Consider the following 23,547-nt stretch of genomic DNA (forward strand, 5'->3'; position numbering starts at 1 on the left):
ATTAGGTATTTAGTCCAAATTCACATAGTAAATAGTGAGGTTGAAATATGGTTTGTCTGATTATATAAAGCACGTTCTCTCAATCACTCTGCTGTGTTGAGGCTGTAGAATGGATTGATTTGAGACTGTGGGTATCCTTAACTATGAAACCAAAGTATTTGGATCTTATTCTGTAGCCAGTGGGGTACTACTGAAGTTTTAGCAGCGGAGCAAGAGCACAGTGTGACTTCAGAAAGATCAGTGTGGCAGGCATGACCATGAAGTGTTGAGGTGAGAGAAAGCAGGTCTGGGGAGACCTGCTCTGAGGCCATTGTGACAGTTCAGTGAAAGAGAAGGAGGAGCTAAACTAAGATAGAAGGGATGGACAGTGGGACACAGGAGAGAATTATTGCTCTCTGTCATCACTGTCATCTTCTCCCTCAAATATTACATGTAGACTTCTGTCTCAACTCCTTCATTTTACAGATGGCCCAGAGAGGGAAAGAGACTTTTCCTGGGCCACACAGCAATCCAGCGTGAGACTTTCATACAGAAATCTTGCCCTACTCCATTGCTTTTCCTAACCACTTGTAGAACTTTGAGAGCAGGAGGAGGAGAACCAAGGTGAATCTGCCATCAGGAAGGCTCTGCTCTCTTAGAGAAACTCTGAGAAACTCTGACTGGGTTTGGGATAAGATGCCTGAGAACTGGACCTGTCTGCTAAGAGCTGGGGAACAGGGGCAGTGAGAGGAAAGGGTCCAGGCTTGATTCTGAGCTGCTGCTGCTCTTCAAGCTTTCCAGACCTCCGAGATGCACTGTGGCACTGGAGTCATAGATGTTGCCCCAAAGGTGAGGAGGGTCAGCCCCAGTCTGTTCACAGTCCTGTGAGAGTGTAGCGCTGACGCACCAGCACGTTCAGAGTTTACTGAGTCCCGACTGAGTGCCAGGCATAGTGCTAAGTGCTTGAATGAACCCTCTCCCCAGATTCTCACAGGGACACTGTTTTATGGATAAATTGAGCCTGGGAATTCTTAATGCTTTGTCTAAAGTTAGTGATGGGCTTCTCTGGTAGCTCAGTGGTAAAGAATCTGCCTGCCAATGCAGGAGATGTGAGTTCGATCCCTGGTTGGGAAGATTCTCTGGAGAAGAAAATGGCAACCCACTCCAGTATTCTTGCCTGGGAAATCTCATGGACAAAGGAGCCTGGCAGGCTACAGTCCTTGGGGTCGCAAAAGAGTCGGACAAGACTGAGTGACTAAACAACAAATGAAGGCACATAGAGGTTAAAGTGCTTTTCCTGACATCACACAGCTAGTAAGTGGCAAAGCTGAAATTTGAACCCAGGATGTTAATGCCAGAGCCCGAGCACTTAGCCACTAGACCACACCACCCAGGATCTCCCAGTTTTCTACGGAGCCACAGTTTTGTGATACCTCAGTGCCATCAGCGACTGCCTCTGGCTGTTGTTATGTACCTGTGGGTTTGTGGAGACCCACAATTAGCAGGAAGTATTGAAAAAGGGTGAGGGTCTAAACACTTTTGCCCCAGGTCCAGCAGGTAATACTCCTACCTTGTTCCTGGTTTGCCCCTTGGGTCCGACCCTTTGTCTGCTCTACACTCAGGTTCAGAGCTGGCAGAGCCCCTATACCTGACATTGCCTCTTGGGCTCCAGGTGCCTACTCCTTCCTTTCCTAAGTCATTACCCTGCCTGGAGAATTCTCGTTTGGATCACACACAATCAGGACTGCATTTGTTGTGAGGAGCTGTAGGTGGTTTGGACCAGTGGAGCGGAGCCTCTTCGTCTGTCTTTAGGGGATCACTAAAGTCCAGCAGGAGTTTAATAATTACATAAAAATGCTAATAGCAGCTACTTTTATTGGGTGTCTAACATTTGCTAGAACTTTATATGCGTTGTGTTTCTAAACTTTTTATCTACCTAGAACACTGGATATTATTATACTCATTTCACAGGGGAGGAAACTGGAATTCAGAGAGGTTAAACGCTTGTAGGTGCTAGAGCAGGAATAAGAATCCAGGAATGTCTGGCTCCCAATTTCATATTCTCTTGACAATTACATGCTGCCTGTCTATTTTCTTTTTTTATCTTTGAAAACCGAGTTCCTAGATAGAGAGGTGAAAGCAGCATAGTAGACATACTGTACTTGGACCTCACTGAGCTCCTGTGACAGATTGGCTCATACATATCCTCATAGTCAGTATCAGGTGGAGAACTTTGGATTGTAATACAAGCTGAGATGGATTCATAACTGGTTGCCAAAGGATGCAAATTGAAGGGTGACTATTCACTTGAAAAGAGGAAAGAGAGGGACTTCCCTGGTGGTCCAGTGGCTAAGACTCTGCACTCCCAATGCAGGGGGCCTGGGTTCGATCCCTGGAAAAGGACTTAGATCCCACATGCAGCAACCAAGACCCAGTGCAGCCAAATTAAAATAAATAAATGATTTCAAAAATTTTAAAAAAAAAAAAAAAAGAAAAGAGGAAAGAGGACAATATCGCAGTTGTTTAGTCGCGAAGTTGTGTCCGACTCTTTGTGACCCCATGGACAGCAGCACGCCAGGCTCCTTTGTCCATGGCATTTCCCAGGCAAGAATATTGTAGTGGGTTTCCATTTCCTTTTCCAAGAAATCTTCCTGACCCAGGGATTGAACCCGCGTCTCCTGCATTATCAGGCAGATTCTTTACCACTGAGCCACCAGGGAAGCCCAATATTGGCAGTACAGGGCATAAAAGTGAGCTGTGCCACTAGAAAACTTGGAAATATAGGAAATAAGGTTGACCTCTGAGAGTTAAACTAACAGCAGAGATGAACACGCAGCAGAGAACTTCGGCAAGGCTCAGCACCAATCACGATGACCCATGTGTAATCTCAGTGATTTATAACAGGCCTCTGCTTGTAATTTAATCAGTGGAACCCTAATTTATTGTATCATGTCTTGTTTAGAGAACTATTATATAAACATATTGAAGATATTCATTCAGTGGCACAAGAAAGGGCAGTTTGAGGATCAGGGATTTGGTGATTGGTAAATTAGCATCATCTGGAGGGTGGGGTCACCCTGTTTGGGGGAACACCAATTTTTTCATCACTAAAAAGTTGTTTTTATTTTTTTAAGAAATATTTATTTATTTATTTGGCTGCATCAGCTGTTAGTTGCGGAATCTTTTGTTATAGTGCACGGGCTTCTCTCTAATTGTGGTATGTGGGCTCAGTAGTTGTGGTATGCAGGCTTAGTTGCCCCAAGGCATGTGGGATCTCAGTTCCCTGACCAGGGATCAAACCCATGTCCTCTGCATTGAAAGGCAGGTTCTTAACCACTGGACCACCAGGGAAGTCCCTGAAAAGAGAGTTTCTATGTGGTGAGACACAGATGGTATCTTAGATCTGTCTCTGGCCCAGATGAAATTTCCTCAAAACCTTCTTTTCCTCCAGTTCAGTATGTCAAGAGCAACTTTTGATGTGCTTTCTTGGTCCTGGGAGAGGGGTAAGAGAGTGCTTTCATGGAGGACACGCTCATGCTATTATTGGAATGGGAAGTCCCATCATAAATTAAAATGACTTGGTGGTCTTGTTTACCCACTTCAGTCTTTCATGGGTTTGGTTGTCATTAGTCAGCCTTCCTGAATCTGACCTGATGGAATGCCAACCCTATGCTGCTGTAAATTCAAGACCGTGATGCCTCCCTTGGTGGAGCCTTGGAGACAGCCACCCAGCAGACCATACCAAGACTAGCTATAACCTGTCTTCTGCCTTGAACAGACTCTAAAAGCAAATGGGAGGCCTTTCCTCTTGGCTTCCTCTCAGTCTTCAGTTTACCAAGGTTTTGTGGAGTGTTGAGCTGTGTCTAAATGGATGACATTTACTGGACTTTTTCTTGGATTTCCTGGACTCCAGAGTGTAAGTGACCTAGCCTTGGCTGTGTAGACAGACTGAAAGTGTGATGGAAAAAGCAACAAACAAGGATCTTATCCACAATGCCAACCAACCTCACACAATATTCAGAACTGACCTGACAAGAAATGTGTGACTTGTGTGTATATATATAGAAGTTATGCATATATATATATATGTGACAAAATGATTCTAAAACTTTACTGAAAGGCATAACGGAATATCTCTATAAATGGAGAGACATATCACATTCATACAGTATTGTTAAGATGTCAGCTCTCTGCAAATGAATCTATACATTCATTGCAATCCCAATTAAAATCTAAGGCAATTTCTATAGGATCAACAAATGGATTCTACAGTTCATATGAAAAAGAAAATAGACTAGAAATGACAATAAAACCTTATAAAGGAGGAACAACAGAGGATTTTTTTCTCCTGGACATATAAAACAGAGCAATGGGACAATAAATTGAGACTATTTATACACACAGCTGTTTCTGTAGCACACCATATATATAGGCTTCCCAGTTGCCTCAGTGGGTAAAGAATCCACCTGCAGTGCAGGAGACACAGGAGATGAGGGTTTGATCCCTGGGTCAGGAAGATCCCCTGGAGGAGGAAATGGCCTTTAAATACAGCATTTCTAATCAGTGGAGAAATAACGGCTACTAAGTATAATGCTGGAAAATTATCTAATCAGAGAAAAATAGAGTTTTAAACCATCATCAACTACTTTACAGCAAACTAAACTCCAAATGGGCTATGGAGGTACATATAAAAGAGGGAACTTATAATGTTATTCAAATTGTGCAGATGCTCAGTTGCTCAGTTGTGTCCAACTCTGTGACCCCGTGGACTGTAGCCCACTAGGCTCCTCTGTCCATGGGATTCTTCAGCAAGAATACTGGAGTGGTTGCCATTCACTTCTCCAGGGACTGATCTTCCCAACCCAGGGATGGAGCCTGTCTCTCCTGTGTTTCCTGCATTGGCAGGTGGATTCTTTACCACTGAGCCAACTGGGAAGCCATTATTCAAATTGCCCACTATGTAAAAACAGGCAAGCAAAAAAGCAAAGATAGCTAATGGGAGGCTGCTGGATAGCTCAGCTCATTGTTTCATGATGACCTACGGGGTGGAATGGGTAGGGGGTGAGAGGGAGACTCAAGAGGAAGGGAATACATGTGTGCATGGTATACAGAAGAACCTAACACAACATTGTAAAGCAACTATATACTTAAAAAAAAAAAAAGAGATGTGGGGGAAAAAAAAGATTCAGCTTAAGAATGAACTGTGGTATGTAGCCGCTGCTAAAAAACGATGCTTTGAAGCCCACTAACCCAGAGTATGGAGGGGCACGGTCCCAGTGCACTCCTCTCTGAGCATTCCTCCGGGCCTGGGTTCATTTCTTGGCCTTTTGGCTCAAGATGGAAACTGACATGTTGGCTGTACTGGGAGAGCACCCTGGAGGCAAAGAGACTGAGAACCAGAGAGAATGACTGAGGGAGCCCGGTATGGGGAGGAAGTGAGGGGACTGACCTCAGTTTTTGGAAGGGCTGTAAGGTGCATAGATTGGTTCTCTGTGGCCCCAGCATCAGATTGAAAGCCCTGGGCAAACGGAGATGTAAGAGGTGTACCAAGATGAAATGGGCTGCCTTGGGAGGTGCAGGGGTTCCCATCACTGGACGTGTGCAAGCTGAAACCACAATGTTTGTGGCAGAGATTCTGAAAACAGATGGGGGTTCAACTGGAGAACCTTCAAGGTTAGTTCTCTCCCCAAATATTGACTGAGCTCCTCTGGTTCAGGCAACATGTTGGGTACTGGAAATATAGGGATGATTGAGAGAGGCAGGGTCCCCACTCTCAGTAAGAAAGCAAACAAAATCACAAACTAACAAGCAAACTGTTACTTTTTAGATATAACTCTGAAGATAATAGAACATGAAGTGAAAGTGACTGGAATGGGGGACATTTTTAGATAGGGAGTTGGGAAGGACCTCTGAAAAGATATCTGAGCTGAGACCTGAAAGATTAGAGTCATTCATGCAAATATTTTTCTGGACAGAAGGAGCAGAACGTAGTAAAAGGATTAAGAAGCTGTTGTAGAATTTGAAGCAGAGTGCAGTGATCTGATTTAGGGTTTAAAAGGCTCCCTCTTGGTTCTATGGGAAGTGGTGAGGATGGGAAGAAAGGAGGCAGGGAGGCCAGTTAAGAGGCCATTTTAGTCAAGCAGGAGAGAGATGGTGCCAAGCTGAACTAGAGTTGACAGCAGCAGAGTTGGAAAGAAGTAGATGGACTTAAGTTTTATCTTATATGATTCAAAATCAATTCATTCAGTCAACTGATCCCAATTCAATTCAATCAGTTGATTCAGTTTAGTCAATCGATCCCAGAACTAGGCTGGCACTGAGAAGTGACTGTTTCCTAAACAATGTGTTAACTTTTACGGTTAGACATAAGGACATTTAATCTCCTTACATGGAAGCTGTCTTCATACACCTTGAATGGATGGCCAAGACCTTTTGAGATACCCGTTCTGATAGAATTGCACAAATCCTACTTGTTATCCAAATATGAGTGCAGAAGACCAGGACAAGCTCATGTCTTCCCATGACCCTTCCTCCCTTTGGCATGGTAGCCTCTCCTCTTACCCCATAACTAGTGAGGATGTTTATTGGCTGGAAAAGTTTGGGTGAATTAAGTCTCTCTGAGCTTCAGTTTCCTCATCTATAAAGTAGAGTTTTTAGGTTATATGAAATAATCTCCATAATTTGCTAACCACCGATGCCTGATTTTTAGAAAAGTGCCCAATTAATCACCACCACCACCACCACCTCACCTTTTTCCACAGCAAGCTTTGTGAAAGAATTATCTTCCCCGTGTCTTCTCATATTTTTGTCTTTTGCTTTCTTCATGTCCTTGAATTGCATTCCCTACCTTCATACATGCTTCCCTCCTCTCACATCCCATTGCCAAATCCACTGAATATGATTCTCTTTTCTTAGCTGACATGTCTCCTCTTTTAATGCTGTTGAACCCACACACCAGTTTTTAAACCCCTTCTCTTTGGGTTCTTCCACTAAGCCCTTCTCTCCTGAAAGGTTTTAATATGGAGAGGCTCATGATCAGACTTCTACTCCAAAAAAAAAAAAAGAAAAGCTGCTCAAAGCCACACCACAGCATTTTCACAGCACCTGGCACATCGTACATGCTCCGTAAGCGTGCCCTAACTTCGCTGCTGGTTGCGGCCGTTCTCCGTGTTCCAGCAGCGTCCTGAGCGCACCTCTGCAATCTCACCCACCACACTGTGGTCTTGTCTCTGGTTTCCTTTCTCTAGGAGACTCCTTAAAAGCAGGGCCCTACTGGTCACAGATGTCTGGTGTCTGTTTCCTTATGGGAGGATTATAGTCTTTTTCAGATAGGGCCACGAGGCTTTCCTTAGTGAGTGAAATGTGAGCAGAGGTGGTAGATGCCACTGCTGGTGGAAAGCATTAACTTGCCATTGTGCCACCGTTGAGTGCCTTCTTTGCACAGCAAGTGTGAAACCATGTGTCAACGTGGAAATGCAAGGCTCAGCCACGACGTGGAGGACAGTAGTCCTGGCGGGTCCCCCACATCTGTGGCAGACTTTAGAAGAAGGATGTATCAGTCTTTGTGGTTTTAAGTCTCTAGGATTTTGGGTGGTGTTTGTTGGTACAGGAAAACCTAGCCTAATGTGAGTAAAGCTGATCTATATCCCTTGAGCCTATGTAATGCTGTCTTCAGTACATTCAGTATAGGACCTTAAAAATGGAGGTGGAAACACTAAATGAATAAATAGGGAACAGAAGGGGGGAAAAAACCCTTAGGCTTATGTATTGGTGACTGTGGCTGATTATTTTAGTAGTTAATAATCTGTTACATTTCTGTAGCATTCATAAAGGACTTTCATATCCATTTATTGTGTATTCCTACACTCCATTCCTAGAGCCAGGTGCCAAGGGAGAAGTGAGTCTCAGTGGTATTAGATGGTGGCAGAGCTAGAGCTCAAACACTGGGCTTTTGTTTCCTGGTTCAGGGCTCTTTCGAATTCTCCCCTAATATCTACAAATAAGGCCAGGCATGTGGGCTCTAGTTGGCTAGGTTGTCACCTATCACCAGGGGTCCTGGCCACAGTGAGCCTGTCTCTATGCCAGGCTAGCCCAACCCTTGGCAAGAGAGGCTGGAGCACACGTGCTTATCATGGAAATGCCGGGATTCGTGCCCAAAGGACATCAGTAGCCACACACGCACATTCTATCTCTCTCACATCTGTTGACATTGAGTTACACTTGAATTCCAGCTGTCTGTGTGTCCCCGTGTGTGCACACTGTATAGTCACACTCATACCCACATGCAGATACACATTTAAATATTCTTTCATTTATTCACATCTTTTTGTATGTACATACATTCACACATACACACACACAGTTCATATTTGAGTGATGGCTCAATGATACATACTTAAATGCATGCATCTATATTCAAAAATATCCACACACAGTTACGTAACTGAAAATAATACCCTTCTGTGTTTTCACTCTTAACCACTTTCACATATTATTACATGTACATGCAGATACATGCACATCCTCATTACACACATTCACATGTGCGATTATAACCATAGAAGTGTACCTACTTATGTTCATATCCATACGTCATCAGACACTTTTCTCTCTGAGGTTACCTGTCTATATGGGCTTTTTTGGTGGCTCAGACAGTAAAGAATCTGCCTGTAATGCAGGAGACCTGGGTTTGATCCCTGGGTCAGGAAGATCCTCTAGAGAAAGAAATGGCAACCCACTCCAGTATTCTTGCCTGGAGAGTTCTATTGACAGAGGAGCCTGGCAGGCTATAGTCCATGGTGTCGAAAAGAGTAGGACACAACTGAGGGACTAACACTACCTGTCTAAATATATTCAAACTAGTGGGCACAGGTACACAGGCCCATGTGCGCATTTGCACAAACATATGGTCCCTCAATAAACACATACATGCAGATCCTCCAATGACATACAGATGCTGCAGAGCACGCACTGATGCGCCCCTGTAGGCATGTGTGGTCGGACAAGCTACCGGGTCCCGTTGAGGTCTTAGGTCCACATTGTTGTCTTATAGAGTGCTGGAGGTACTGCTGTAGACCAGCACCCCCCTTCCCTTTCTCCTTCCTCCTTTCCTGTCCCAACTTCTACTTTCATCTTTTTGCACAGACTCAGAATCACTCCAAAGGTCGAATGAAGGTCAGCCAGCCTCAGCGCTTCCCCCATCAGGAATGGATGGAGATCCCTGTTGCTTTGCTGGCTGCCTGCCTACTCTCAGCTCTGGTGAATAAAGCTGGGCCCTGGGAGGCAGACAGTCAGGCCTGGGGACTCCAGCTGGTTATAGAGCTGCTCTGCACTCCTGCAGCTCTTAGAGAACAGACACAGCCTGGAAAGTTTCTGACATTGGGACTGTGACCATATTACCAAGGACCCAGGGTACACGACCAGTTCATTGCATGGTTGGTGAGGCTGAGCCCTGGGCTGGAAGTACGGGGGCCTGGGCATGTCTGTTCAGTGAAGTTCCCTTTCAGCTCTGACTTCCTTATGATGAAGAAAAAACAAGCAAGGGCTGGATAATCCCAAATATCCAGACATTAAGTGCTCATATTTGGCTCAGGAGAACATGGGGTTTGGGGTGATATCTGACTTCAATTCCTACTTCTGCCACCTATTAGCTGTGTGTCCTTATGCAAGCGACCTAACCTTTCTGAGCCTAAGTTTTCTTCTCAGTAAAACTCAGCAGTGGCTACAGCACTGGAAAAGGTCAATTTTCATTCTAATCCCAAAGAAGGGCAATGTCAAAGAATGTTCAAACTACCACACAATTGCACTCATTTCACTTGCTAGCAAGATTATGCTCAAAATCCTTCCAGCTAGTCTTCAGCAATACATGAACTGAGAACTTCCAGATGTACAAGTGGATTTAGAAAAGGCAGAGGAACCAGAGATCAAATTTCTAGCATTTGTTGGATTGTAGAGAAAACAAGGGAATTCCAGGAAAACATCTACTTCTGCTTTATTGATTACGCTCAAGCCTTTGATTGTGTGGATCACAACAAACTGTGAAAAATTCCTAAAGAGCTGTGAATACCAGACAACCTTATCTGCCTTCTGAGAAATCTGTAGAACCAGACATGGAACAATAGACTGGTTCAAAATTGGGAAAGGGGTATGTCAAGGTTGTATATTGTTACCCTACTTATTTAACTTCTGTGCCGAGTACATCATGTGAAATGCCAGACTGGATGAATCCCAAGCTGGAATCAAGATTGGTGGGAGAAATATCAACAACCTCAGGTATGTAGATATGGGCTTTCCCAGTGGCTCAAATGGTAAAGAATCTACCTGCAATGCAGGAAACCTGGGTTTGATCCCTGGGTCAGGAAGATCTCCTGGAGAAGGAAATAGCCACCCACTCCAGTATTCTTCCCTGGCAGGCTATAGTCCATGGGGTCACAAAGAGTCAGGCACAACTGAGCGACTAACATTTTCAGATATGCAGATGATACCACTCTAATGGCATAAAGTGAAGAGGAACTAAAGAGCATCTTGATGAAGGTGGAAGAGGAGAGTTAAAAAGCTGGCCTAAAACTCAAAATTCAAAAAACTAGGATCATAGCATCTGGTACCATCACTTCATGGCAAATAGAAGGGGAAAAAGTAGAAGCAGTGACAGATTTTATTTTGCTGGGCTCCAGAATCACTGCAGATGGTGACTGCAGTCATTAAATTAAAAGATACTTGCTCCTTGGAAAGAAAACGATGGCAAACCTAGACAGCGTGTTACAAAGCAGAGATATCACTTTGCCAACAAAGGTCCATATAGTCAAAAAGCTATAATTTTTCCAGTACTCATATATGGATGTGACAGTTGAACCATAAAGAAGGCTGAGTGCCAACGAATTGATGCTTTTGAGTTGTGGTGCTGGAGAAGACTCTGGAGAGTCCCTTGGACTGCAAGAAGATCAAACCAGTCAATCTTAAGGAAATCAACCCTTAATATTTATTGAAAGGATTGATACTGAAGCTTCAATACTTTGGCCACCTGATGTGAAGAGCTGACCCATTGGAAAAGACCCTAATGCTGGGAAAGATTGAGGGCAGGAGGAAAAGGGGGCAGCAGAATATCAGATGGTTAGATAGCATCACCAACTCAGTGGACATGAATTTGAGCAAACTCCAGGAGATAGTGGAGGACAAGAGTAGCCTGGTGTGCTACAGACTATGAGATCACAGAGTTGGACATGACTTAGCGACTAAACAACAACAAAAATGGAGATAACATGTCCTGCCTCATGGGGGGTGTTGTGAGGTATAAATAAGATGATACACATGGAAGTGCTCTGCATAATCCTGACACACAGTAGCATTTAATGTGTGGTTGTTGCCCTTTTTAGTGTTCCATATTAATACAAGTCTACAGTCTTGCTTTTGAATGCAATCTTGTTTTCTAAGCATATTCTGAGTGACAAGGAAAGAGGCTTGAATGGGAAAGTGATCCAGAGGGTTTGGTTGGTGGGATCTAGGGGAGAAAGAAGCTGCAGGGGAGTGGTGCTCTTGGCCATTGCAAGGAGGCCTGGACCTGGGTTTCCGTCACACCCAGTGTATGCTGTGTGACCTTGCTCAGGCTTTGTCACCACTCTAGACACTGGATTCTCTTTCAGTAAAATAAAGACTGACTTAGTTTCTTAGCAGTTTTTCTACCTCTGAGATTTTAGGTTTTCTCCTGAATTATCTGCAATGTAAATTAAACACATATTGATAATTAAGAACCCCATGGGGGAAAAAATAATCACAGTATTATTGAATGTGGAAGCCAGAAAATGACAACTCTACTTTGGATTAACTTTAGTTAATAAAGAGAAAACTGTGTCAGCTGTGGCCCATTCCCAAAGAAGCACCTCATTGCCAGCCCTTCATGTTCTGTCTATACATTATTTATCTCCACTCCAGGCAGCCACCTCCCTGGGCTCCTCCCCTCATTGGTTACCTCCATTTTCAGTACTATTTTCTCCTGAGCCATGCTGAGCCTGGCATGATTTGAGGTTGGGTTTCCACTTTGGATAACACTTAGGTTGTTGCTTAAGTGTGTTTGTGGGCCTGAGGTCCCTCAACTTCCCATGTCTGTACTCTTCAGTCATTTTGCCTTTTTGCATGTCCTTTTCTTGGGGATGGTTTCCTGGCAGTTATGAGAATTGGACCCTAATTCCTGCTCGGTCACTAACTAGTTCTGGGATGGGGGTGTCTCTGAATCTCCATTTCCTCAGCCATACACTGGGGAGCATTGTGTCTGCCAAGTCTGCTTTATAGAGTGGTTTTCAGAGCAAGTATTTGGTGAAGGAATGAAGTGAGAGAATGAATGTGAAAGCTGTTGAAAATTTGGAGTGGCATCTGAAAATAATAACTACCATTCATTGTGTGCGTACTTTGTGTCTGACCCTGTGCTCAGCACTTCCATGCCTTATCTCCCGATCCTCACAACAGTCCCAGGCGGGTGCTCTTGGTCCCCTGCTCTGCAAAGGAGGAGGCTGACTTAGGCTACCTCATGCATGGTCACAGACCTGAGTCTCAGATTTTGTCCGGGCATGGAAGTCTATGTCCTAATTGCTATACTGTCTCTGCAGAAAGCATATGTAGCAGGAATAAAGTCTGAAGAGGTAGACAGGATATACTGGAGAAGGGAAAACTAAGGCTCGGAGAAGTCAAGGAATTGCTCAGGATCACACAACTAATCTGGGGTGACTTTGGGGCTTCAGTGCCCGGAGCCCCCATCATTGCCCCCATCGTTCTCATCATCATCATTGGAAACATTAAGAGCACTTACAAAGCATTTACTCTGAGAAATGCTTTCCTGCTTATAATTTCCATCCATAATAACTTCAGGAGGCAAAAAAATTAACTTGGTGAAGTAGTATGAAATTAATCACCTCTGGGATTTTACAGACAACGAAGTTGAGGCTTAAAGATAACAAAGCAAATCAGCCTCTTACATAAAGTGAGTGAATCCAGGTTTCCTTCAGAGTTTCAGCTTTTAACCACCATGCAAAACAAGGGCAAACCACTACTCCATTAGTAATCTGTAATAAGGAAATAGATTTCTGTGCGACCGTTATAGGAAAGCAGGGGTGGGGTTGGAGTGCAGATACGTACACCTGTCTCAAATAACCAAGTTCCTTACATAATGGGGTCATATGTAAACTGTGACTTGGTTTGATAACTCTCTACCATTTTGGAAGAAGAGTGGAAGTTTCAACATTTGTCACATGCACTATGAATGATGCAGATGTCCATGCCTGTCTGGTCTGGAGGGAGAAGAACAGCAGATGGGTTCACTAGTAACTCTGAGAAGGCATCCGTTCACAGGGTGGAATGACTTGGCTTTTGGACCAGGAGGTCCAGTGAAAAGCAGCCATGTTTGTTCTAGTTGATAGGCGGGACAATCTCCCCATGGAGATAAAAGGCCTGTTAGTTTTAGGGACTTTGATTGCTTGATTTGACCATATTAAAACAGACCTCTCTGCAAAAGGATAGATTTTGGACTTTTTGCCCCATGACGTTCAGAACTCAGCAATTTTTGCCAATCTGGGACTAAAAGGTTAGATCTAATTGGCATAAATATTTCAGACCAAATCATGGTTTGAATCAACAGACAATATATCAGATTTGGCTTACTTATTTAAAAAAAATTACTGAGTACCTGTTATTAAATCACTGTGCCAGGTGCTAAGGTTACCACAGGAAAGGAGACAAGATTCTGGCCCCCAGAGAACTGAATTACATTACAGTGAGAGGAGGGACCCATGGGCAGACTGTGAGAGTGTGAGAAGGCATGGCCAGTGCGTTCAGTGGGGATCGTAGCACTCGTCGTGAGAATGGGTAGAAGGAACCCGTCCTAGCATTAGGTCAAGTGCACATATGAGCTTATACATGTGTACATGTGTGTTAGAGTGTGAAGACTTCCTGTGGAGGTCATCCTAAGCAGAGAGTTAAGGGAATCTGAGGGTTGGCAATGAAAAGGAAGCTGGAGTGGGGGCCCTGGGCAGAGGCCTCTGCAGCATCAAGAGAAGGCTGGAAACCAGAGAGCAAGCACCTCCCAGGTGGAGAAGGCTGAGCAATTCCATTCATCCAGAATGGGAAGTGAGAGGGAAGAGATGCAGCCAGCCAGAATCAGAGGGGTCTTGCAAGCTTGATGCTGAAGGTGAGGGGCTACAGGGGAGTTGTTAAAGCAGGGGACCGGTGTGGTTAGGTATGTATCTTACAAAGACCACAGTGTGAGGAAGAATAGATTGGAGGGGGCAAGATGCAAGTTGGGGACACTTTGCAGTAATGTGAGCAAGGCACCGTGGCAGCCTGAGCTAGACTAGGGGCAGGTGGGCATCCGGGGATGGATGGTTTAGAGGATTTGAAGGCAGTAACATCTATAGGACTTGGTGACTGACTGACTGCTTCTCATTCTGCTCATAGAGAGTTGATTTGAGGCCGTTTTAATTGTTTTCTCACAAGCTAGATTGCGCCCTTCAAAACAAATACAATTGATTTTTTGTTTTCAAGCATTGAGAAAAGTATTTTAAAGTAGCATTACATTCATTTATAATTATTAACATAAGATTTACTCCTTGCAGAAATTAGAAAAATATAAAAGTACTGAAGGATATGAAATCCTCCATAAGACTATGATTCAGGGATAATTGCTATTAACATTTGGTTATTTTTTCCTTCTAGAATTTTTTCTACTATAACAGGTTTATTTTAAAATTTTCACTGTGGGAATTTTTAAATATATACAAACATAGAAGAATCAACCAAGTATACCCATCTCAACTTGTATAACCCGTCTTTTGCTATTCCGCAGCTGAATTTTAAACTTACAAGCAGGTCTTTATATTTTCTTTTAATCTAAAACTTTCACCTCTTGATAGAATTTTGCTTTTGTAATCCCAAGTGTTTAGTATGTGCTAGTCCCCTAGCTCCTTGCCATTTTCAGATATATGTCTTCACTCAAAACATTGAACAGGACAGTAAAAAATGTCCAAATCCCATGAAGCCCTGAAAAACACCAGATTTCCCACCTCCTTGAGCAAGACCAGTACAGAGGGTAAATATTTCAGGGGGAGAGATCTCCCAGGCAGTAAGTAACAGCCTGTGTTTTGACTCACTCACCATAGTTGTCTCAGCAATGGAACCGAAGCTGTTGATGAAAATGTTGCAGCTGACATTCACTGGGGGACCTGCCAATTAAGAGAGATTCCTGCTTAGCTCCATGGCCATGAAAAAAACCCCCCGGATGAGACCCATTCATGAAATGCTGAATTTGGGAATAGATCCCCTTCGGTGGAGGAGACCCTTACTTGTCCTCCACCCCACTCTCAGGCAGCAGGGACTCGTAGCCACATCGTTATGCCAGCTTCCCAGGTCCCCAAGTGAGCACCAGGTACAGAACACGAGAGGCTGAGATGTACTTTCATTAACACAGGATGATTCATCATCCTGCCATATGGTTGAAATGCCTTCCCCAAACCCCACTGGCTGCCTTCTAATTTGTGGCCGAAATGTATTTACAGCTACAACATTTGGAGGCCATCTTGGGAATTGCAAGAAACAGCAAGTTCCTTGCCTTGAACTTCTGAACCAAGAATGATTGTCTGAAAGGGCGTTGATGGGAATTACCAGCTGAGGAATCCAGAGGGAACCTCAAGGGAAGTCCGTAAGTCTTTGGTAAATACTTTCCAGGCAAGCTTTTTTGCCCTTTGGAATCTCGTTGCTAGCAGGACCTCTGTGCAACTGAAGCCCAGTCTCTTCGTTTTGTACAATCAGTTACCATTCACTGAGCAGGGTTTGCTGTTGCACTGAGAGTGTTACTAATGTTATCTCATTCTATCCTCTCAGTAGCTCCATGAGAAGACACGGTTATTCCCAATATTTTACGATGTGGAAGCAGGCTCAGAGAGGCTGTTTGTCCATGGCCACACAGCTAGTAAATAAATGGTCAAGCCCGAGTTCAGATTGGTCGAATTCTGAAGCTAGTGGTTTTAATGACTATACTTTTGGAGAGAGGTTCAGAGAAAGGAAGGGGCATGCTCAAGGTCATAATGTGGCAAAATCCAGGATTTTAAGCACTGGGTTTCCACTCATGCTGGCAAGAGGGCCAACATAAAATAACCAGGAAATAATGTGAGGCCGTGGGTAAAAGTTATATAAGGAGTAAGAGTCCAGGTGTGAGAGAGGTTCTGAAGAGCGAGGCATTAGGGAAGCCCTTGTGAAGGTGATGGTGACCTTGAGCTGACTTTGAAGGGGGCTCAGACTTGGATAATAGGTTATAATCCTTCACTTGAAGATGGCAACATGCCATTTGTGAATTTTTTCCAGGTCCACTTTCTAGTTGATCCCCATGAGGTCCTGAGGTAGGCAGGGCAAAATTATTGTTGCTAGGTCCCTCTAGCAATGAGATTCCCAGCTTCACAGTAGAGCACAGAGAACTTTAGTAGCTCACCTGGGCTTCTGTACCCAGCAAGTGGTGGAGCCAGGACTTGAATCCAAGTTTTCTCATACCCACTCCTCTGTTCATCTTGAAAAATTAGCCCAAGCATTTCACCCAAACTCAGCCAAGATTCTTTTCTTTTCAGAAATCCTGGGGTATAGAAAGGGACTCAATCCTGCTATGAGAATCCAGGCTTTCCTTCCAAGGGCTTGCCAGGATCCCTGTGTTTGAGACACAGCCCCAAATTCTCACTGGCTCTTTTCTCTGAGGCATGCTCCTTCCCTTTTCTGGGATGCAATTTCCCCATCAACTTGGGAGAGTAGATCTTGATCTGGGCAGTCATTCTCAGCTCCATGGGTTTGGAATTTCCTTATGGAAGCGCCTCAGTTGAATTACAAGCTTACTGTATAGGATTGCAGGGCTGGAGTGTTTTTGAAAGATAACCTAACCAACTGTTTCTCAAAATGAGGTGTAGACGGAGTTGTCTGCCATAGAACCACCTGGGGAACTTGTTAAACTACAGAGTCCTCAGCCCAACCCCAGATCCAGTGAACCCAAATCTGTAGGGATTAGCCCAGAGTTTATTGTTTAATGAGTGGCCTGAGTGATCCTCATGCAGAGTGGGTTTAGGAACCACTGCTACTCATTCAGGGCTGAGTGCTTGATCACCTCTAGCAGTGGAGAACTCATTTCGTCTCGAGCGGCACTTTCCATAGTTGGATAGCTCTGCCTGCTAAAAATTTTTTCCTTATGCTGAGCAGAAATCTGCCTCCTTGGTCACTTGCACCAGAACAAAAGCCCATTAGGGTTTTTTCCCCCCTCATTTAGACTCAGATCCAGGTTTCTCTTTTCATTTAGCCTCATACCATTAAGATGCCCCAAAGAGTTACTGCCTGTGCCTTGAAATGACGTGCACAGAGTTCCCACCCAGGCCCTGCCAGTGTCTGGTGCTGTGACTCCCATATAAATTAGATCCTGATTTATGTGTGCGAGAGGGCGCCAGCCAAAAGGACCTCATGGGGAGGTGTGGTTCATTGAAATAAATCTGAAATTAAATTATCCTCAAGAAAATTACAATCTGGCTGCCTTTGGCAGCAGTGTAATGTATATATTTCATTAAATATTAAAGTTTAATTTTGGTCTTGTGTGTATGTTTGCATTGGGCTATGCCCTCGATCCTGGGAGCCATTGTGATACACAGAGTCTTAGCGAAGATACAGAATATCAAAGCTGGCAGGGCCTGGTTCTCCTGGATCATTTCACAGATGCAGGAACAGAGGCCCAGAAGTGTCAGATGATTTACTGTGGGTCACAGACATCAGGTAAGTAGCGGGAGGGTTAGAATCCAGTTTTCGAGCTCTCTATTTCAGTGTCACGACTTTCACTGCCACTGTGTTCTGCAGAGCCCACTCTCCCCAGAACCCATATCTTCAGGTGAAACTGTTGAGTGATTCATCACCCTGTGGGGTCCTCAAACAAGGCAGGCCCCTTCCTGTTGTCTTGGGGGTCATAGGGGCCTACTCTGCCTGGCCTTTACAGGAGCTCTGTAGTTTGTGGGGGGCATTTGGGACATGTGAAAGGGGCCATGGGGCTCAGAAGCAGGAGGTACCCTACAATCAATGTTTCAGCCCTCACCACAAGGGAAAGTAGAGATCTTGCTCCTCTTCACCTGGGGTGGGGTTCTAAGAAGATGCGCTTTGCTCAGAGCCCAAGTCAGAGGAGATTATAGGGGGTAGAGATAGAGCAGGGTTGGGAAAGGCCCAAGGGATTGTCTTGTCCTGTAAGCTTTGGGTCCGAGTGTTTGGAATAATGTTTTCAGGGTGGGGAGGGAAAGGTCCCTGATTCAGTGGTTATGTTCACTGCTATGTAAGTAAGTAAATAAATGAATCAGGGAGTAAGCAACTAAATAAATCACAAGCATTAGACAGAATTGAGTCCGAGCAGCTAGCTGGGTTAAAGTCCCCAGTCTTGGCAGCATGACTTGGGTAAGTCACTTAATTGTTCTACCTAGCATATTTTTAGGGTCATTTGCTCATGTGTTCATTTATGATGGGTGTACTGTGGGCCTTCCGTGTGCCAAGTACAGGGGTATGCACAAAGGATAACTAGCACATGAAACTTGGATGCCCCACGTTCAGCAGATGGACAAGACCAAGGCACTTCTACTCAGGCTGGAGTTCTGAAGGAGCCCACGAGGGGGCGCGGGGGGATGGAATTCCTGAAAACTGCGAGGCTGCAGATGCAAACTGGTGGTCGGTTTTCTCTGATGCGTTCGATCTGGCCAATGGTGTTTCCCAATGATATGGTTTAGCTGCCAACTTGGAAGATTTCACATAAACCCCCTGACTTAAGTCTCATCTGGGAAGGCACGCCACCCAGGGCCTGCATTCCTACCTGGCAGGAACTGAGACCTGGCCGCCCTTAGCGGAGCCTGTACTTTCTGGTTCTCTCCGCTTACCCCCATCCTATTTCATTCGTGTGCCATACCTGCTGGGCCCCTCTGGGTGTTTGAGACTGTGACTCTGGTGAAGGGCTTGGGTGCCGACTCACTGTCTTTGAGGGAAGAAAGGTGGTGCTAACAATCCTGGAAGAGAATGGCCTCAGGAGTGAGGTGCTGGGGAGCAAGAGCACCTCGACATCAACAGGTGTGGGAACTGGGCCCCCAAACAAACCTCAGTGCACCTCCCAGCCTGTTTTGCATTTGCAGAGCGCTTTGAGAAGTGGACTTGGAGGGTAGGGGGTTGGGGGAGCTGATACTAGGAAGCTGTTAGCAGCTGTCACATCTCTTGTTCGGTCTTGGACTTGAGCCAAAAGGAACAGCAAGGAAGGGCATCTGGAATCAAGGATTGATCATGGGGTTGGCTGTGGGTCTTTGAAATAAGAGTTTTGCAGGGGTGCTGGGAGGAAGGTCAGGGTGCACAGGCTCCCAAGGAGGTCCTCGAGTCTGCGCGTGCAGAAACCTGCCCAGCAGCTAGAGATGGCTACAGCCTCCTGAGGCGTCAGTCGACGACAGGAACTGGCCCCTCTTGTTGTAAGACATAAGAGCTCAGAGGACTGTGAGCCAGAAGAAGCTTCTCAGATCACTTCATTTGTGGTTAATAAATGGGCTACCCATAGGGCATATCTGGCTTCCAAACATGGTTTTGTTTGTATTTACATGTGTTAGGTTTCAGGAAGTTTCTCATAAATCTTGGTTTGTGGCTTTCCTTGGACTTTTGGATGGTCTGGCAGCACAAGACCCACAGTCCTGTAGGGTGACCAGGAACTGGGGGGACAGAAGGATTGCTTACTTTCCAGGGGCCTGCACCACTATTATTCTATATCTGTACCACTCCCTATTATCTTACTAGGTGTTTGAAATTGTGGCTCTTATTAGGGGAGAGAGTTCCAAAATTATTTGTTACTCCAGGGGAAGCTTTCAGTGGATGAACTGTAGTTAGAAGCTTCTCATATAAGACAAATAAAAGTACAGCTGCTTGGGGGAGAAGCAAGGTGGGGGACTTGCTCATCTTGTCCTCTGTTTCTCTCTTTTGGGACACAGGGAAGAAGCCCCAGGACTCCATGAGGCACAGTTTAAAAACCACAGAGATAGCCCGCTCCATCCCTGCCCAGGCCAGGAGACTGAAACCTAGAGAAAGGAAGAGGCTTATCCAAGCTCAGAGAGTAAGTTTGTATATGAAGCAAAACCTGAACCCATTTCTCCACATTCTTCATTCATTGCTTGTCCATTAGTAAAGCTAGCAAGTGGGTTTAGTTCCCATAGTGACACAGGCAACCAGAGATCCTGTTGAGTTGGACTCTCAGAAGCTTTGTTTGGCCTTGGTGAATTGACTAACAGTATCTCCCTTGGGGTAGAGGAAAGAGTCATGGAATTCATACTGGGTATTTACCATCTGCATACAATTCAGTGGGCTTGCTGCCACAATCTGGGAAAGCAGATCCCTGGGGCTCTGAAAGGCAAGTTTATCTACCTTTGAAATTGGGCCTGATCCTGGCGTCATATCCAGAGGTCCTCCCCATGAGTTTATCCAGGAAATCAGATGGCGACATGGGCTTGGAAGCAGACCGAGCAGCTTCAGCTTCCTTGGAAGCAGCAAGACTAAGAAAGGAGAGAGGAGGCAGATGGTTAATGAGGGCTTTTCTCACACTGAGATCATATCCCAGCCTTGCTCAGCCCAGCTCTAAGAACCACTGGAGAAATAGCTAATATGTGTCCTTAATGAGGTAAGGCTCAGGCTACCTTGTTTACCCAGCCCAGGTTTCAGCCTGCGTGGGATCCTGGCAGGCGGCCGAGAGTGTCTGGTTGATACTAAGAAACTGCTGATTCTTTTAAGGCTGCATCTCTTAAGATTTTGGGCAATCACCCTTGACTGCTGGTTTTCCTGGGAGAGGAGACTGAAGGGTTAACTTCCCACAAGGCCCAGCCCTGTGTTTTGGGTGCCTGTACTTTCAGAGGTCCATGGAACAGTGCAGCCAGAAAGAATCTTAGAGATCAAGTAGTCCAGCCTTTTTGGGCTTCCCTAGCTCCTCGGTGGTAAAGAATCTTCCTGCCAATGCAGGAGATGTGGGTTCGATCCCTGGGTCGGGAATATCCCCTGGAGGAGGAAATGGCCACCCACTCTGGTATTCTTGCCTGGGAAATCCCGTGGACACAGGAGCCTGGCGGGTTACAGTCCGTGGGGCTGTAAAAGAGTCGGGCATGACTGAGTGATTAAACAACAACAGTCCAGTCTTTCCCCAGAGTTTCTCGTCAGAATGAGCTACCAATTTTTTTTAAAAGAAGATGCCCAGATCAAATGCATTTGGGAACACAAATGGAACCAGGCGTCTTTATCTTGAGTCTTCTCAGAACCTTTGACAAACTTAGATGCCTATACTTAGGGGACTCTCTCAAAACACTTTCAAAAATGCTCTCTCAAAAGCACTCTCAAAAAAGTTTCAAAACACTTTCAAAAAACTGAGACACAGCTAGTGAAGGAGATGTAGGTTCCAGGTAAATCAGTGCTCACTTGCCTGGATGTAGCCAGAACTGGGGGATTTGAAATCAAACTGGGGATGCTTCACATTGTTTCTGTCACCTTCCCCCCACAACAAAGTAGTTTTAGGTGTTCCTTTGTACCATAGTATGTAGTACAAATGGCTGAGGTCTAAGAACAGGGGCCCTTCCCCTGCCATACTCTTTTAGGCATGCACATTTCTAGAACAGTCAAGATTGGGAGCTGAAGGGTTGACAATCAATTATTTCTGTTGCTTTGGGTGACTGAGCTTCCCTGACCTGAAATGATTACATCCAGGAGATAGCTGGAAGCTGGTGCAGCCCCACTGTGTGTGCTCTGGGGCTTGTATGCTGGAGGAGGTGCATGTGTAGAGATGTACGTGTGTGTTGCAAAAAATGAGAGCTTCTGTCACCTGGCCAAGTAGGACGTGGTGTTCCCCAAGGATTTGCGCTGCCTCTCGTGTTCTTTGCCGTGACTCCTTTCCTGATGTCAGAGTTGTCACTGTCTAAGTGATCCCCTCTAATGGATGGCCCTCACATCTCTGTCTCCACCCTGTCTCTTCCCAGAGGCCCCCTTTCTTCATCTGCAGACACCTGGGGCACATGTCCATTTGGATGTCCTTCCAAGCCATGCCTCAAGTTCATTCCAAACCAGATGCTGCAGCTTCCTTCCCAAACTTCCTTCCCAAAGTTGCCCTGGTGGCACTGACGTCTCCCCGTTCTCTCGGACCAGATGCTTCAGGACTGTCTTGTCTTCGTGTCCCTTCTCCTGCCACGTCCCCTCACTCACTGGGGCCTTTCCAGTCATGCAGGGATCATGACTCTGCTGTCTCGTTGGAAGTTACTTGTGTTTGTGTTCTGAGACCAGCAATTGTGGTGGGTTGCCTTTATTTGTTTATTTAATCCTCTACTGTGTCTACCATGGTGTGTCTCACACATACTTGGTGCTCAATAATTGCTGAATGAATGAAATAATGTTTTAATTAATTAGTCAAATATCTTGGTTAGTAGGAAGTATTCAGAAATATTCATGTATGGCAGTTTTAAAATAAGTAGACTATTATACTCACTAATGAAAAATAGTGAAAATAATCAGTTATTCCTTTGAAGTTTCAAAAAATTTTCTAGGATGGTTGCACTCATGCTTAGTAATCTGAAGATTCCTTATTCATATCCTAAAGGGCTCTTTTTTAAGAAATTTCTTAATTGAAGAATAATTGCTTTACAGAATTTTGTGGTTTTCTGTCATACATCAACAAGAATCAGCCATAGGTATACCCATGTCCCCCCCCACCCCGCCTCCCCCCCCAGACCTCCCTCCCATCTCCCTCCTCATCCCACTATTCAGCCTGTCACAGAGCCCCTGTTTAAGTTCCCTGAGAAACACAGCAAATTCCCATTGGCTGTCTGTTTTATATATGGTTTGTAAATTTCTGTGTTACTGTCTCCATACATCTCCCCTTCTCCCTCCATACATCTCCCGTGTACATCCCTCCTCCCGCCATGTACATAAGTCTGTTCTCTATGTCTGATTCTCCATTGTTGCCCTGAAAATAAATTCATCAGTGCCTTCTCTTTTTTTCTTTTTAGTGCCATCTCTTTAGATTCCATATATATGGGTCAGTATATGATATTTACATTTCTCTTTCTGACTCACTTCTCTCCATTTAATAGGTTCTAGCTTTTTCTACCTCATTAGAACGGATTCAAATGCCTTCCTTTTTATGGCTGAGTAGTATTCCATTGTATACATGTACCACAGCTTCTTTATCCATTCATCTGTTGATGGACATCTAGGCTGTAAAGGGCTTGTTTTGATGGAAAGAATAAGGGACAATGCATTATACTGTTTTTACAAGTGTGAGTATGGATGTTTGTGAGTTTGTGTGATGTGGGTAGGTTTCTAGGTGTGATGAATATGCATGTTTTGTTTATAAATGAAAGGATGTGGGTGGATGTGTGGGGACTAGGGTGTATATGAGGGCGTTTGTGGATATAGAGAGGATTGTGTTACATAGAAACGCTGGACTGGATGAAGCACAAGCTGGAATCAAGATTGCCAAGAGAAATATTAATAGCTTCAGATATGCAGATGACACAACCCTTATGCCAGAAAGTG

The 23,547-nt window shown here is 44.8% G+C and overlaps 1 protein-coding gene across 2 annotated transcripts in view; it reads right to left on the reverse strand.

Annotated features, from left to right (window-relative positions):
• The window catches only part of GLRA1 (glycine receptor alpha 1), a 90,521-nt gene that overhangs the window by 28,418 nt on the left and 38,556 nt on the right, over positions 1-23,547 (reverse strand). For both annotated transcript variants that reach the window (XM_043914028.1, XM_043914029.1), the window contains exons 2-3: positions 20,404-20,531; positions 15,115-15,182 (exon numbers count right to left, since the gene is read on the reverse strand). In XM_043914028.1, coding sequence (XP_043769963.1) covers positions 15,115-15,182; positions 20,404-20,531 — 196 coding nt within the window. The remainder of the gene's footprint in view (positions 1-15,114; positions 15,183-20,403; positions 20,532-23,547) is intronic.

Source organism: Cervus elaphus, chromosome 9, assembly GCF_910594005.1.
Source record: "Cervus elaphus chromosome 9, mCerEla1.1, whole genome shotgun sequence".
Taxonomy (NCBI): Eukaryota; Metazoa; Chordata; class Mammalia; order Artiodactyla; family Cervidae; genus Cervus; species Cervus elaphus.